This window comes from Ornithorhynchus anatinus, chromosome 5 (genome assembly GCF_004115215.2).
Source record: "Ornithorhynchus anatinus isolate Pmale09 chromosome 5, mOrnAna1.pri.v4, whole genome shotgun sequence".
Taxonomy (NCBI): Eukaryota; Metazoa; Chordata; class Mammalia; order Monotremata; family Ornithorhynchidae; genus Ornithorhynchus; species Ornithorhynchus anatinus.
In genome coordinates, this window is record NC_041732.1 from 40,677,367 (window position 1) to 40,694,806 (window position 17,440).

General features: G+C 48.6%; 2 protein-coding genes across 7 annotated transcripts in view; one reads left to right on the forward strand and one right to left on the reverse strand.

Moving 5' to 3' along the window:
- Positions 1–1,754, reverse strand: part of SLC20A2 (solute carrier family 20 member 2) — a 125,777-nt gene extending 124,023 nt beyond the window's left edge. Inside the window, exon 1 of the mRNA XM_029065721.2 lies at positions 1,671–1,754. The gene's annotated coding sequence lies outside the window, so the exon portion shown is untranslated. The remainder of the gene's footprint in view (positions 1–1,670) is intronic.
- Positions 1,755–1,777: 23 nt separating this feature from the next.
- Positions 1,778–17,440, forward strand: part of SMIM19 (small integral membrane protein 19) — an 87,767-nt gene continuing 72,104 nt past the window's right edge. For 3 of the 6 annotated variants that reach the window (XM_039912017.1, XM_029065733.2, XM_029065732.2), the window contains exons 1-2: positions 15,043–15,164; positions 16,451–16,588. In XM_039912017.1, the coding sequence (XP_039767951.1) occupies positions 15,160–15,164; positions 16,451–16,588 (143 nt within the window). In that variant the 5' untranslated portion in view covers positions 15,043–15,159. Of the gene's footprint in view, positions 1,872–12,585; positions 12,746–15,042; positions 15,165–16,450; positions 16,589–17,440 lie in introns of those variants that run through there. The other 3 variants (XM_029065734.2, XM_029065735.2, XM_029065731.2) reach the window with 3 other exon arrangements.

Here is a 17,440-nt window from a genome sequence, read left to right on the forward strand (position 1 = left end):
ACTGCTGCTCCACTTCTCTGTACCTTCCAAGCACTTAATAGAGTGCTCTGCATATAGTAAGCACTTAATAAATACTATTGAATGAATAAACTCAATAGTATGAGAATGAGAAGCAGCGTGGCTTAGTGGAAAGAGCTTGGGCTTGGGAGTCAGAGGTCGTGGGTTTTAATCCCGGCTCTGCCGCTTGTCAGCTGGGTGACTTTGGGCAAGTCACTTTGCTTCTCTGGGCCTCAGTGACCTCATCTGTCAAATGGGGATGGAGACTATGAGCCCCATGGGGGGCAACCTCATGACCTTGCATCTCCCCCCATTGCTTAGAACAGTGCTCTGCACATAGTAAGCACTCACGAAATACGAACGAATTAATGAATTCTCTGTGCCTCAGTGACCTCATCTGTCAAATGGGGATGGAGACTGTGAGCCCCACGGGGGACAACCTCATGACCCTGTATCTTCCCCCAGCGCTTAGAATGGTGCTCTGCACATAGTAAGCGCTTAACAAATACCAACATTATTAGGGAAGCAGCGTGGCTCAGTGGAAAGAGCGTGGGCTTGGAAGTCATGGGTTCGAATCCCGGCTCTGCCACTTGTCAGCTGGGTGACTATGGGCAAGTCACTTCACTTCTCTGTGCCGCAGTGACCTCATCTGTAAAATGGGATGAAGACTGGGAGCCTCACGTGGGACCACCTGATGACCCTGTCTCTCCCCCAGCGCTTAGAACAGTGCTCGGCACCTAGTAAGCGCTTAACAAATACCAACATTATAGGAAGCGCTCAACAAATACGAATGAATGGATTCCCTGGGCCTCGGTGCCCTCTGGAAAATGGGGATGAGGACTGTGAGCCCCACAGGGGGCAACCTCATCACCTTCTATCCCCCCCAGTGCTTAGAACAGGGCTTGACACCCAGCAAGCGCTTAACCAATGCCACCATTATTAATATTAAGAGGGGGGTGAAGGCTGTGAGCTCCCCGGGGACCAGCCTCATCACCTTCTATCCGCCCCCGGCGCTTGGAGCAGGGCTCTGCGTGAGGTAAGCGCCGAACCCCATCATTATCATTATTATTATTATCGCAGGCCCTCGGGGCGGACCGACCCCCGAGGGGGCGCCTTGTTCTACTCAAGGATCTTTGGCGGGAAAGGGGAGGGCGCGAGGTGCGAGGCGCGAGGCGCGCGAGGCGAGGGAGGCGCGCGATGCAGGAGGCGCGCGAGGGGAGGGAGGCGCGAGGGGAGGGAGGCGCGAGGGGAGGGAGGCGCGAGGGGAGGGAGGCGCGAGGCGGGAAACGGGAGGCGCGAGACGGGCGAGGCAGGAGGCGCGAGGGGAGGGAGGCGCTTGGGGAGGGAGGCGCTTGGGGCGGGAGGCGCGCGAGGCGCACGGGGGCGCGCTGCAGGCGAGGGGCAGGAGGCGCGCGGGGCAGGAGGCGCGCGGATCAGGAGGCGCGAGGCGCACGGGGCCGCGCTGCAGCAGGCGCGAGGCAGGAGGCGCAAGGAGCAGGAGGCGCGAGGCGCACGGCCACACGCAGGAGGAGGCGCGAGGCGCCGAGGACGCGCAGGAGGCGCGAGGCGCCGCTCCCCCCCTCTCCCCCCGGGGGGCGGGGCGATGACGCAGGAGGAGGGGGGGCCCGCCGGGGGCCCGAGAAGGAAGGCAGAGGGAACCCGACTCCACTCACGCGCCCGGAGGCGGCCCCGGGGCCGCGGCTTCTCCGCCGTCCACTAGGATGGGTCGTCGGCCCGTCCGCTCCTCCGGAAACTGAGGGGGCCGGCAGGAAATGACGCCGGCGGAGGCGGCCGGCCCCGTCGGGCGGGGAGTTCCTGGGCGCGGCGGGGCCCCGGCGGGACGAGCATCGGCGCCGGCCTCCTTCGGCGGCAGCGTGAGTGCGAGCCCCGGCCCTCCTCCCTCTTCCCGGCTTCCCCTCCCCTCGCCTCGCTTCGCCCCTCCCGGCCCCGCACGCCGGACTGCCCACAGCGCCTCCCTGCTTCCGGGGCCCGCCCCTCGCTCCCCCCGCCCTATCCCGAGGCCTTAAACCCGGGGAGGCTCGGGGCCCCGCCCCCCCCTTCGACCGATCCCGAGGGCGGCTCGTAGCCCCGCCCCCTCCCCTCTATGCCCCGCCCCCTCTCTCCCCTAGGCCTATCCCGAGGGCGGCTCGTAGCCCCGCCCCCTCCCCGCTAAGCCCCGCCCCTCCTCCCTTCGACCTATCTCGAGGGCGGCTCGTAGCCCTGCCCCCTCCCGTCTAGGCCCCGCCCCCTAGCTCCCCTAGGCCTATCCCGAGGGCGGCTCGTAGCCCCGCCCCTCCCCTCTAGGCCCCGCCCCCTCGTTCCCCTAGGCCTATCCCGAGGGCGGCTCGTAGCCCCGCCCCCTCCCCCTAAGCCCCGCCCCTCCTCCCTTCGACCTATCCCGAGGGCGGCTCGTAGTCCCGCCCCTCTAGGCCCCGCCCATCCCACCCTAAGCTCCGCCCCTCCCCCCCGCCGTATCCCGAGACCTTAAATCCGAGGGAAGTTGCTCGTAGCCCCGCCCCCTCCCGCTAAGTCCCGCCCTATCCAGAAGCCTTAACCCGGGGAGACTCGTAGCCCCGCCCCCTCTAAGCCCCGCCCACCCCCCCTCTAAGCCCCGCCCCTCGCTCCCCTCGACCTATCCCGAGGGCGGCTCGTGGCCCCGCCCCCTCCCCGCTAAGCCCCGCCCCTCCCTCCCTCCCCCCGCCCTCCGGCTTCTGCAGAGCAGCGGTGTGGCTCAGTGGCGAGTGCCCGGCTTTGTCAGACAAGAGCTCTTGGGTTCCAACCCCTGCTCTGCCACCCGTCGGCTGTGCGACTTGGAGTGAGCCACTTCACTTCTCTGGGCCTCAGTTCCCTCATCTGGAAAATGGGGATGATGATAATAATAATAATGATGGCATTCGTTAAGCACTTACCTCATGCAAAGCACTGTTCTAAGCACTGGGGAAGTACAAGGTAATTAGGGTGTCCCGCGTGGGGCTCACAGACTTCAGCCCCATTTTACAGATGAGGGGACTGAGGCCCAGTGAAGTGACTTGCCCAAAGTCACACAGCTGATAGGTGGCGGAGGTGGGATTAGAACCCATGACCTCTGACTCCCAACCCCGGGTTCTTTCCACTAAACCACGCTGCTTCTCCAAGCTGCTTCTCCAGTCCCCATCCATGGGGATGAAGACTGTGAGGCATACGTGGGGCAACCTGATGACCCTGTATCTACCCCGGTGCTTAGAACAGTGCTTGGCACTTGGTAAGCGCTTAACAAATACCAACATTATTATTATTATTACCTTAGGCCTGGGGCAGGTCTCGTAGCCCCACCTACTCCCCGCTCCTCCCGACCCCTCGTTCCCTCTGCCCTATCCCGAGACTTTAACCCCGGGGCAGGACTCGTAATAATAATAATAATAATGATAACGTTGGTATATCTTAAATGCTTACTATGTGCCGAGCACTGTTCTAAGCGCTGGGGGAGATATAGGGTCATCAGGTTGTCCCCCATGAGGCTCACAGTCTTCATCCCCATTTTACAGATGAGGTAACTAAGGCACCGAGAAGTCAAGTGATTTGCCCAAAGTCACACAGCTAAAAAGCGGTGGAGCTGGGATTAGAACCCATGACCTCTGACTCCTAAGCCTGTGCTCTTTCCACTGAGCCACGTTGCTTCTAAAATTATAAGTATCTTAATAGTAATGAGGATGATATTTAAGCACTTACTCTGTGCCAGGCACTGTACTGAGCTCTGGGGTGGATACAAGTAAATCGAGTTGGGCATAGTCCCTGTCTCACATGGGACTCACAGTCTCAACTGTCCCACGTGGGGCTCACAGTCCCAATCCCCATTTTACAGATGAGCTAAGTGAGGCCCAGAGAAGTAAAGTGACTTGCCCAAGATCACACAGCAGACAAATGGCAGAGCCAGGACTAGAGCCCATGAACCTCTGACTCCCAGGGAAGCAGCATGGCTCAGTGGAAAGAGCCCGGGCTTGGGAGTCAAAGGTCATGGGTTCGAATCCCGGCTCCACCACTTGTCAGCTAGGTGACTGTAGGCAAGTCGCTTCACTTCTCGGTGCCTCAGTTCCCTCATCTGTAAAATGGGGATGAAGGCTGTGCGCCTCACGTGGGGCAACCTGATGACCCTGTATCTACCCCAGCGTTTAGAACAGTGCTTTGCACATAGTAAGAGCTTAACAAATACCAACATTATTATTACTCTACTATGCCATGCTGCTTCTCATAGCCCCATCCGCTCCCCACTCCCCCCACCCCCTCGGCCCCCTTGCTCCCTCTGCCCTATCCCGAGGGAGAGCTCATTGCCCCCCATGCCCCGAGGCTGCCCAGCACTAAGCCATGTGACCCTCCCTCATTCATTCATTCATTCATTCATTCATTCATTCAGTGAACCCGTCATTGGACAAGGATTGTCTCTCTCTGCGGCCGAATTGTCCATTCCAAGCGCTTAGTCCAGTGCTCTGCACACAGGAAGCGCTCAGTACATACGATCGAATGAATTGAATGAATGAGCCCTTCGTGTGTGCAGAACACTGGACTAAGCGCCTGGAAGGTGCTTCCTGAGAAGCAGCGTGGCTTAATGGAAAGAGCCCGGGCTTGGGAGTCAGAGGTCGCGGGTTCTAATCCCGCCTCCGCCACTTAGCTGGGTGACTTTGGGCAAGTCACTTAATTTTTCTGTGCCTCAGTGACCCCATCTGTAAAATGGGGTTTGAGACTGTGCGCCCGACGTGGGACGACCTGATTACCTTGTATCTACCCCAGCGCTTAGAACAGTGGTTGGCACATAGTAAGTGCTTCACAAATGCTATCATTATTGAATAGAGACCATCCCTGCCCACACCGGGCTCACACACAGTCTAGAAGGGGGGAGACAGGCATCAAAACAAGTGAACAAAAACTTCTCACTCTAGGCTTCAAGGCTCTCCATCCCCTTGCCCCCTCCTACCTCTCCTCCCTTCTCTCTTTCTACCGCCCACCCCGCACACTCCGCTCCTCTGCCGCCCACCTCCTCACCGTCCCCCGTTCTCGCCTATCCCGCCGTCGACCCCTGGGCCACGTCCTCCCGCGGTCCTGGAACGCCCTCCCTCTTCACCTCCGCCAAACTCATTCTCTTCGCCTCTTCAAAACCCTACTTAAAGCTCACCTCCTCCAAGAGGCCTTCCCAGACTGAGCTCCCCTTTTCCCTCTGCTCCCTCTACCCCCCCTTCACCTCGCCGCAGCTAAACCCTCTTCTCCTCCCTTTCCCTCTGCTCCTCCCCCTCTCCTGTCCCCTCCCCTCAGCACTGTACTCGTCCGCTCAACTGTATATATTTTCATTACCCTATTTAGTTTGTTAATGAGATGTACATCACCTTGATTCTATTTATTTGCTATTGTTTTAATGAGATGTTCTTCCCCTCGATTCTATTTATTGCCATCGTTCTTGTCTGTGTCCGTCTCCCCCGATTAGACTGTAAGACCGTCAAAGGGCAGGGACTGTCTCTATCTGTTACCATTTGTCCATTCCAAGCGCTTAGTACCGTGCTCTGCACATAGTAAGCGCTCAATAAATACTATTGAATGAATGAATAAACAGGCATCAATAGCATCAAGGTAAATAAATAGAATTACGGATATATACACATCACTAATATAAGTAAAAAGAATTATAAATGTGTACGAATATGCACAAGTGCTATGGGGAGGGGAGGAAGGGTAGAGCAAAGGGAGTGAGTGGGGGCAGTGGGGAGGGGAGGGGGAGCAGAGGAAAAGGGGGGATCCCTCCCCTGGAAGACCAAGGGAGCTCATGCAGCTGTTGTCCTGGGCCCCTCCAGAAGCTGCGAGCCTGAGGCCGAGGTCGGGTGAAATCAGGTGGTGCCCCTGGGAATTCCTTTTTCCTGGAGGAACTTTCCCCAACACTGCTCTCTTCCTCAATCCAATTTGTATGGAAGAGTGCCATTCTTAGAACTGGAGGAGCACAGGCCTGGGAGTCAGGAGGACCTGGGTTCCAATCTCTGCTCCTCCACTTAGTAATAATAATAATAATATTAAGCAATTACTATGTGCCACTGTACTATGCTTTGTAGTAAGCTATGGTACTGTGCTATGCACTAAGCACTGGGGTAGGTTCAAGGTAATCAGGTCATCCCACGTAGGGCTCACAGTCCTAATCCCCATTTTACAGATGAGGTAACAGGCACAGAGAAGTTAAGGGATTTTCCCAAAGTTACACAGCAGGCAAGGGGCAGAGTCGGGATTGGAACCCCTGTCCTCTGATCCCAAGCCCATGTTCTTGCCACTAGGCCATGCAGCTTCTCTTTTGGCTTTGGGATCTTGGGCAAGTCACTTCACTTCTCTGTGTCTCAGTTACAAGCCCCATGTGGGACATGGACTGGGTCCGACTGGATTAGCTTGTATCTATCCCAGCGCTCAGTATAGTGCCTGGCACATCTTAACAAATACCTTAAAAAACCAAAAAACAATAACACAGAATACAAAAAAAACTGGAGGGCTCAGAAACTTAACTGGGCTTGGAGAGAGTAGAAGGATTTCTCTTGGCCCCAAAATTATGTGTGGTGGTATTTGTTCAGCATTTGCTATGTATCAAGCACCCCCAGCCTGCCTCTCTCACTTCTCTGGCCACTATTTGTAGATTCTTGGGTGGAACAAGGCCTTTGGGAAGCAGAAGGTGGGAAGGGGAGACCAGAGTAAATTGGGTCTGAGATTCACTTGCTGGACATCTCTCTCTGTTCTCTGTAGTATGGTCGTAACCCACTTAGAGGTGGTAGCTGAAGCCAGGCTAATTTATGAGCTCCCCAGGAGCGTGATTGTTGAGCAAGAAAACTAAGGAACCCACAACAGTTAGGGGAAGAGAAATGGAGGAGGCAGCAGTTGAGATTGAGAAGGAGAACTCAGAGAAGAAGAAGGACAGTGGTCACCCGATACAAATTCCCAAGGCCACCTTTTATGGAGAATTCAGCATTGGGACCTGCTCCAGAAGTGGCTAGAGGAAAATTTTTAAAGACGTACTGAAGGCCAACCTTAAAATGGGCTCTTTGGACACTAGCATTGGGAAACCCATGCCTTATTCAGGTCCTCTGGGCATCAGATCTGCCATTTGGCTATTCAGACCTTAGAGGACAAATGCTCTGCCGCAGTGAAGGAGAGACGAGATAAGAGAAAGTTGGTTTCAGGCACCGCAGAACAACAGCATTTGCTCCGGCGAGCACGATCTGTGGTCGGGCACATGTCTCTCATGCCTCACATATCTCAAAACGTACCAGAAGTGACAGAATCGAGGCCTGTGATTCTGATGGGAGACCCATCACCGTCATTAATTACGGTGTAACAGCCAACACGGGAAGAAAGCCAGTGGTTACAGTTGACTTCTCTTCCCTTCCTTGCTTTCATTGCCTAGTCATCAAAATCACCTGATTCTCCATTAGGATAAAAAGATAGCTCTTCTCTCCTTAATGACCCTCTGGAATGGGAAGATAAATTACAGATAGCGGAAAGGAATAGAGGTGAAAAACATGTGCATAAGTGCTACAGGCGTAGAGGGGTGGGGTTGTGAGTACCCAGATGCTTAGGTGGCTTGGAAGTGCTGCTCATAATTATGGCATTTGTTAAGCACTCACTGTGTGCCAAGCATTAGTCTAAGCACTGGGAAAGATACAAGTTAATCACGTCCCATTTAGGGCTCAGCGTCTAAGTAGGAGGAAGAACAGTGGCAGATGAGGGAACTGAGGAACGGAGAGTGAAGTGACTTGCCCCAGGTCACACAGCAGACTTCCAGACCCGTGCTGCATCCACTAGGCCATGTTGCTTCTCTAATGAAGTCAGTTGGGAATATAGTGTGGGGAAAGGAATGGTTAATCATGGAAGGCCCCCTGGAGGAGTTGATTTCAGAAAGGCTTTGAAGATGGGGAGAGCTGGATTCTGTCAGATGTGAAGGAGAGAGAGTTGTGGGCAGCACAGAGGATGTGTGCAAGAGGTTGGTGGCAGGAAAGATGAGATGGAGGCTCTGTGAGTAGATATGCTGAGAGTAATGAAATGTGTGAGCTGGGGTAGAGTGGGAAAAGAGAGTGGATAAGAGAAAGAGAGCAGGTTGGGTGGTGAGGAGTTTCTGGGTAGCCACCACAGAGCAGTGTTGGCAGTGGCAGAAGAGGCTAAACATCACTGTTGACTCAATAATCGGATAAACAGTTTGCCATGTGGGATCTCCAGTCGGTCAATAACTATGCCAGGGGCAGCAGCTACAAACCTCTGTTTAATGTATCTTTCCCCTATTGCCACATCGCCTCCAATCCATTCTCCTTGAGGACTTTTTTTTAATAGATAAGTAGTATCTGTCAAGGTGTGTCTCTGAGGCTGCGTATCTCTGAAAGCGGGGCTCGATGTCTGCTTCCTTAAAGGCGACTATCATCTCTGCTGACTCTGGCTCCTTGTTTGGTTGTAATTGTATTAAGTGCTTCGAACGGAGCACTGTACCAAGCCCTGGGAAGGAATCTACAGGTGGGGATTAGAATGCACAGAAGGCTCACAATCTACGAAAGTAAAAGGGGAGAGGGGACTGGTGGCAGACACTTAAGGAGAGATGAACCAGAACATTAAGACAACATAAAGACGTGGACAGATGCACCAAATAAAAACCAAGACCTGTAAGTTACTAGGTGGAGAATTTCGGGTCCCTTATAGCTCAGAGTCCACAGATTCTGCAACCACCGTGTCTCTCTCCCAGCCTTCCCCAACTGTCCCTAACTTTTCTAACGTACATCTACTACTGTCAAAGCCATACAAAGCAAAATCTGTTCAACTACTTTTCAATCATTCAGTCAATGATATTTATAAGCACTGTACCAAATGCTTGGGAGAGTAATAATAATGTTGGTATTTGTTAAGTGCTTACTATGTGCAGAGCACTGTTCTAAGCACTGGGGGAGGTACAGGGTGATCAGGGTGTCCCACGGGAGGCTCACAGTCTTCATCCCCATTTTACAGATGAGGGAACTGAGGCACAGAGAAGTTAAGTGACTTGCCCAAAGTCACAAAGCTGACAAGTGGCAGAGCCAGGATTCAAACCCATGAGCTCTGACTCCCAAGTCCAGGCTCTTTCCACTGAGCCACGCTGCTTCTCTATGTAGAATGTAACAGACTCATTCCCTGCCATAACGAGCTTACGGTCTATTGCATTGCTGATTCACATTCAAAGTGTGTTAATAATAATAATAATAACAATGTTGGTAATTGTTAAGTGCTTACTCTGTGCAGAGCACTGTTCTAAGTGCTGGGGTGGATACAGGGTAATCAGGTTGTCCCACGTGAGGCTCACAGTCTTAATCCCCATTTGACAGATGAGGTAACTGAGGCACAGAGAAGTTAAGTGACTTGCCCTCAGTCACACAGCTGACAAGTGGCAGAGCTGTGATCAGGTTTGGCTGCTAAATCTGTCTCCATCCCACTTGTGGCTTACCAGTCTTTCCTGATCCATTATTATGTTTTTTCAGCCCCGTTTTTTTAATTAGTCATCAAATTCTATTTCCATCTTTTAAAGCGTTAGCCCTCCCAATACCATTTAGTATTGTTTGATGACTTGAATGGAGGACCGGAAAGCCACTCAAGATTACCTGTCAGCCATTGCTGATTGCTCAAAGGGTAGGAGAAGCAGCATGGCTCAGTGGAAAGAGCATGGGCTTGGGAGTCAGAGGTCCTGGGTTCGAATCCCTGCTCTGCTACTTGTCAGCTGTGTGACTGTGGGCAAGTCACTTAACTTCTCTGTGACTCAGTTACATCATCTGTCAAATGGGGATTAACTGTGAGCCTCACGTGGAACAACCTGATGACCCAGTATCTGCCCCAGCATTTAGAACAGTGCTCTGCACATAGTAAGCACTTAACAAATACCAACATTATTATTATTATTATTAAGACCTTCAAGCTAAATGTGCAACCACTTAACAAGTTCACTCTTGGTCAGCAGTGAGCACACAGTGTTGGGTGGAATCAAAAGTCTTACTGAAGTTTAGATTAATTAAATATATTGCTTCTCCCTTGTTTAACTCGACCTATTGCTATCATAGAAGATATGCAGTTTTTCCGGCTTAATTTTTTTGCAGTATTTGTTCAGGACTTACTGTGCACTAGGCACTGTACTAAGCACTGGGGTAGATGCAAGCTAATCAGGTTGGACACAGTCCTTGCTCCACGTGGGGCTCCCAGTCTTAATCCTCATTTTGCAGATGGGGAAACTGAGGCACAAAGAAGTGACTTATCCAAGGTCACACAGCAGACAAGTGGCAGCGCTGGAATTAGAACCCAGGTCCTCCTGATTCCCAGGCTTGTCCTTTATCCACTAGGTCATGCTGCTTCTCATAATTTATCCTTAAAAAGCCATGTTGGTTGCTGCCTAGTATCTTTGGTTTCTAACGTAGGCCTCGTCTTGGTTCCTCTCCTCTTGCTTTCTTCTCTCCCATATAAATAATGAAGAAGGAGATTTGAGCATGAACTGCATTCAAGTAGTTACTTAATTCAGAAAGGTCAACAAGACTAGACTAAACCGTGGAAATTGGATTAGAACTTCCCTAATGTGGACTAAAATTTCCTGGGCTCAAATCCTAAGAGGGTGATTCTGCCAGGCAGAAGACACAATGGCAGTGTACTTACTTTCATGGCCAAAAACTATTGTGACTGTTGGAGTGGTGAGGAATCTGAAAACCACTTCTTTAGCCAGACTGAGCTAGTGCTCTCACTGTCTATTATTATTATTCTCGTGTCCCTGTGTTGTTTTGCTGTCCTTATCATTTCAATCTTTCCTTCTGTGCCTGTCACCAAACCCCTCTCCCTCTTACTTTTTAGTGGTATTTGTTAAGTACTTACTATGTGCCAGGCACTGTACTAAGTGCCAGGGTAGATACAAGATAATCAGGTTGGACATGGTCCACGTCCCACACAGGGCTCACAGTCTTAATCCCCATTTTGCAGAAGAGGCAACGGAGGCCCAGAGAAGTTCAGTGACTTGCCCAAGTCATATAGCAGACAGGCAGCAGAGTCAGGATTCGAACCCAGGTCCTTATGACTCCCAGGCCCTTGCTCTTTCCACTAAGCCACACTGCTTAGACTGTGACTCCCTTGCAGATCAGGAGCCATGTTTACCTAGCTTCCTTATACCTTTTCCCAGTGCTTAGTACAGCGTTCTGCACACAGTAGGCAATCATTATACCCAGCTGTCCTAGAACAAGTGTTTTCACTAACAACACATTCAGGATAAAATGAAGTGGCAGTGTAAGGGAATGTTCTTCTGATGACACAAATCTATCTGGACACAGTATCGAAAGGAACCGTTGTGTCATATTATGTCTTTCATGGCATAATTAATTTACCTCCTCATTTTTGAAGTAGAGTTTGTCCAGGTGGGCCTTCCTAGAGCTAGAGTGACACGACAGATGCCAGCTCTGGGGGTTATGTGAGGAATCACCCCCATGGTTTTTTTAAGCTAGACTGAGAGCTAGACTGAGACTCTCAGTCTCACTCATCGCACCTCTCTGGAAAGAACAGTTTTCCATCAGAGCTAAAAAACCCCCAAAACCCAAGATGGTGGCTTTCCAACCTCTTAAGCTTTTGGAAAATCTGTCCCATCACTTCCCCACAAAAATCATTGCTCCCTCTTTTCCCCCCTACACTTAATGATCACCTAAGAGCACAACCCTAGGGGTAAGGCTACCTGAGTTCTAACCCTGGCTTCACAACCTGTCTGCTGTGAGATCTTGGGCAAGCCACTTCTCTGTGCCCCAGTCTCCTCATCTGTAAAAATGGGAATAAGATACCTATTCCCCTTCCCCCTTAGACTGTGATTCCTGGGTGGGGCAGGGACCATGTCCAATCTGGTAATATATCTACTCCTGTGTTTAATACAGTGTTTGGCACAGACTATCTAATAAATAGCATTATTGTAATTATTATTATAGTGTGGCACACACCAAATTACACCTCTGAGAACCCTAAATGAGGTTCTTGCTAAGTACCTATTGGACTCGGAAGGCCAGGCTTACTGACAGTGAGGCCACTTAGCTCTAAAGCACCGAACAAGGACTAAATATCACAAGAATAGGAACCATCCTATATTTGGAGCAATGCAGGGTCAGTCAGTCAGTCAATTGTATTTATTGAGCGCTTACTGTGTGCAGACCACTGTACTAAGCGCTTGGGAGAATACAGTGTAACAATATGACAGACACATTCCCTGCCTACAATGTGCTTACAGTCCAAGGGGCAAGGGCCAGGATCCCATTGCTAACTGCAAAAGCTTGGGTCACCGTGGCTGAACTATACTCCTAAACAGAGAAATGGCCAAAGCAATGTTTAATCAACATCACACGTGGAAAGGGTATCAACAAAGAGATACAAAGGCTGAGGTTTTGTCAACGTGGACCCAGAATTATCAACCCAGGAATTATCACAGATATGCACAGAGCTCCTTATCGTATGCTCAGAGTCCCATGGCTAGAGTGCACGGTCTAAAAGCTTTTGCCAAGGGAAGAGACACAGACAGGCTCTGGACTGGATTCCCCCAGATTAGTTTACCCCGGCCTCCTTTTACTCTATGTGTAGGGTAAGCTGAGAGAAAACTTCACCACGTAGAAAACCTCTTCTAGCAGAGTCCCAGGACACAACAGATGAGAAAGCAGAGAAGCAGCCAAGGTTCCAGCAGCAGCAAAGCAAACCGAGGCTTCCCAGAGTCACCCTGAGGAAAACTCAGCTCTGCCCAGAGGTAGGTGGAGCACTGTCGGCAGGGTAGACAATTTCTTCCCAGAAAGCCTCGACAGATTCCTCCAGAAAGCCCCACGGCTATTGGGAGATAACCAGCCCCTTGGCTCCCCTCATCCTGTAGTTCTTTCCTGTTCTTTCTTCCCCTGCAATTCGCTGGCCAGCTTTCAACCGGACCCGCCTGGAGGGTCTTTTGCGGCACACCACTGTGGCAGAGATCCAGCCGGTTAACAGCATTTTCACGCCCGACCACATCAGGAATGTCACTGAAACATTAACTGACTAGGCCTGGGCTGATGGGAATGCCCTTGAACATTTTGCCCACGTACTGAAGTTAAAGGCTCTGTGTAATGCAATTACCCCAGAGCAACTGGGGGTTTAAGCAATGGTAAAATAAACTTTCCCAACTCAGAAGCGGTGGTGATGACATATTTCATCTTTAAATGTAGTTCACTGAACCTACTATATTAGAAACAGAAAAACCTGACCTCGGGTGTCTCTTAACTGAATCAAGAATAGAGGAGAGAGACCATTTAGGCAGGGATGTTTCAGTTTTAAAAGAAATCACCTGGGGGCAATTAATCAAGTTTTGTTAGGGTTTTATTAGATTAAAAGTAGGTTTAAACAAAAATAGCTAATTTCAAAAATTGGGAATTTATTTTAGTCTCTGTCAGTGATTCACATACAGATTTATCTGCATTGTTTCTACAATATTACTCCTTTCTGCATTTACAGACAACCTAAGTGACAGACCAACTTTTGACTGCACAGCTGTCTATTTAAGAGGCATCTGAAGTCGAATTCACCAAACAACAACAAAAAATCAGCATATAACCAATTGAATTTCTAGAGCTCTAAGCAGTAAAAGAATAGATGCCGTCTCTAAAGGATTGGGGAAGGAAGGAATTTCAGAGCACACCTGATCACACGGTCAACCACTCAGTGGTTCTGTTGGGTGCCTTCTGAGTGCTAGGCAACATACTAAACAATTGGGAGAGTGTGATAGTAGCAAGATACTCATTCCTTGCCCTCAAGGACTTACAATCTGAAGGAAACAAACAATAAATTGCTTACAGATTGTGAAAGCTGGAGGGAGAAGCTTTCATTTTCCTCTGTCCACCCTCCCCTCACCATCAACTGTGCACTTGGCTGTCTACCCCTTAAACACTTTGATACTCACCCCAGCCCCACAGCACTTATATGCATAGTCTTATTCTCTATTTCCCCTATCTGTAACTTATTTTAATGTCTGTTTTACTGAAAGCCCCTTGTGGGCAAGTATCAAGTCTTCCACCTTTAGTATATGGTACTTTTCCAAGCACTTAGTACAGTGTCCTGCACACAGTTAACATTGAATCAATACCTTTGACTAATTGCTTGATTAGGGAGCAGTATGAACACATCAGGAGGAAGCCACTGAACAAATACTTGAATGAAATAGGAGTAATAGTACTTACTAAGCAGTTCTGTCTAAAACACCATATTAAGCAATGGAAAAGGGAACTAGACAAGGTCCATGGCCCCTAAGGACCCATAAACTAAAAAATCAAAAAACAGAAATAGAAGTGTTAATGTTATGGGATAATAATAATGGTATTTGTTAAGTGATTACTACCTGTCAAGCCCTGTTCTAAGCACTGGGGTGGATACAAGCTAATCAGGTTGGACACAGTCTCTGTCCCTCTCCCACATGGGGCTCACATTCTTAATCCCCATTTTACAGATGAGATAACTGAGGCACAGAGGAGGTGAAGTGACTTACCCAAGGTCATACAGCAGACAAGTGGCAGAACTGGGATTAGAACCCAGGTCCTTCTGATCCCCAAGCTCAAGCTCTGTCTACTAGATCACCATGGTTGGGCAAATGAGCAGGGAAATGGGAAAGCAGCTCATATAAATGATGGGAAATAGACTAAATCCTGTGGGAGATTTTTAAGAAAAAATGATCAGGCATTTAAATTGGCAACGAGGTAAAGTGCCAGTTTTTTCTTGGTTTCATTGACTTTTTACATGAATTCAAAAATTTTTATAAATATATTTAATTGAACATAATTAGGACATTTTGAGGGTTTAGTGTTCCTTTTTGGGAACTTTATGCAGATAATATTTGTCCTTCATGAAGTGGTCATAGCTTGGCTGCTTATCAGAAGACAGTTTATGAAACCTATCTTATGAATAGTTTCTTTTGACTAAATTTGGCCTAGGGACAAAAACTAGGTAAAGCTCCAGAAATTTCTAAACTGAATCATAAAACATCAGGAGAGTTAAGCTCCTTCTGTACATGAAAATTTCTCAAAGACTTACTTGTTATTGTGATTAATAAAAAATTTTGAAGATTAGTGCAAACCGACCCCAATTTACCGCAAAGAAATATAAAGGCTGTATCCAAAACATGGATTATTATCAACTGGCAGTATCATGGGGTAAGCTTTCCTATATGTTTGCATGTATGTGAAATAGGAAACTCTTTTATATGCAATATTTTGCAACATTAAACATTACTAAACTACTAGTTATTCTCTGTGGAAGCAATTAAAATCATTAACATCGATCAATCTTATTTACCGAGCACTTACTCTGCATCAGTGTTTAATTCAAAGCAATAACATCACAACATTAACCAAGTAAGGAGTTGTAATAAGATTATTTGTCATTGCAAGTGGCTTCAGTAGCTTGCTGGGCTGCCTCTAGTAGTAGTTTTTCAAATTTAGTGAAAAATGTGCCCCTATTTAGATTGCATGAAGCCTTTTTCTCTTCATCATAAAGCACCCTGAAGTGGGTTAAGTCCTTCTGAACACCTTTGCATACATTTGAACTCCTCTATTAGGATCTTGGGAATCATTTTTCAAAGTTCATCTGCTTTTCTTGAAAAATCAATACAAGATCTTTTAATCCCAAAAATTTAGGTGGTGGGGGACCCTTCGATTCTCAGGGGTTTCTCTGCTTCTTCCAAAAACAGCCCAGAATCAGAGTGAAGTAGAAGGGCAGAAATTTCAGCTGGGTTTAGCAACCTTCTATACTGTGCAACAATTTGAAAAGAGCAGAAAATCTGGCTTCAGTTTGCGTTCATGGAGACGCAGGAGAGCTGGGAGAAGCAAAGCAAGGCAGCAACTGAATGGGAGCAGGGAACTGGGGTGAGGTAGAAGAGCAGAGATTTTAGCCAAATTTAGACAGCCTTTTCAACCACCCAGTATTGTCTCCTGCTTTCAGGTAAAGGAGAGAAGTTGGCTTTCAGCTTGAGATTGGAGAGGGGTAGGGAAAGAATTGAATTCCCTGCAGGGATTGGACCTAAAGTCAGATGACGCTTATGGGTTTTGGCCTATGCCAGCAATTATTGCATGATGTATCTCTGGATTTTATGTATCGTGGTCGTTTAGAATGGGAGTACACCTGCCTTAAATTTTGCAGCCTCGTCCCTTTGGGATGGCATTTTGTGGCCACCATAGACTGGACTCAGTGACTTTTTAGGAAACACACACCCTTGCTATTTCAGTCTCCATCCTTTTACCAATATTGATGCCCACAACAATAAGCCTAAAGCCCAGGTAAAAATCAAAGAAAGTCAAGGAAGAGAAGACGTGTTGTAAAAATTCAGTATCAGCCAACCATAATAAATAGGAACCCGTTGGAAACTAAGATGTATTAGGTTTTTGTGTGATAAGAAAAACTAAGATACATTTGCTCCTTTTTCTTCCTTTTTCTTAAACAGCGCCATGGCCGGAGGTTATGGAGTAATGGGTGACGATGGATCTATTGATTACACTGTTCATGAGGCCTGGAATGAAGCAACCAATGTTTACTTGATAGTGATTCTTGTTAGCTTTGCTCTGTTCATGTACGCTAGGAGGTGAGTTTCTGAATATATCTGGGTAGAAATGAAATTTGCACATCTCCCTCAGTAGGATTCTGAAGCAAGGAATGTATCTAAAAATGTATAGCAAAACAATTAACTGCAGCTGTGAAAATGCTAACACAAGTGTTTCCAAAGTGTTCAACATTATATTGGCCCAAAATATTGTTCTGTCTCAGTATTGGTGGCTGATAGGAAACAAAAGGTGGAGTTATTCCTAATAAGGAGGCTGTATATGAACCCAGCAACTCTATTGGAAGATTGAAAACATTTCCCTGAATCTGCTTGGGTTTTAAGGGCACTATCAGCCAGCAAACGATTGGGGGTTTTGCAAATAGTTTTTCTTGACACAATTCAACAAGTACAGCTTAAAAATTAAATTACTGGAATGTGCAGATTGGGTTTGATTTGTCATTTTGCTACCATGGGCACTTAGTTTAAGAAAAAAAGAATTATCTTTTTTTGCATATATAGTTTTGGCATGGATTACGTGACATCTTTCCCAGGCTGGTTGGGTGAGGATTGGGAGGGTCAAGGCCTCACAGCCTTGGATTTGGTTGGGGTCAGACCAGGTAAAAAAAAAAACCGCTGTGTTTGTAGAGACCCTGTCATCCAGACTTCCATCTTGTAGCCAAATCGGAAACTGTAAAACCTTGGCCCAACTGAATCCTAGCCCAAAGCGGGCCACTTTCCGGGGTTCTGAGCCACACATCTGGATGTGTTCACATGTGGGCATTTATCCATGTAATGCGGCCACTATCCCTGACAATAAGGCTAGCGACTCCAGTGAACCTTCTGGAATAGCAACTACCCATACAATCACCTGGTAGAATTGATCAAGCACCTACT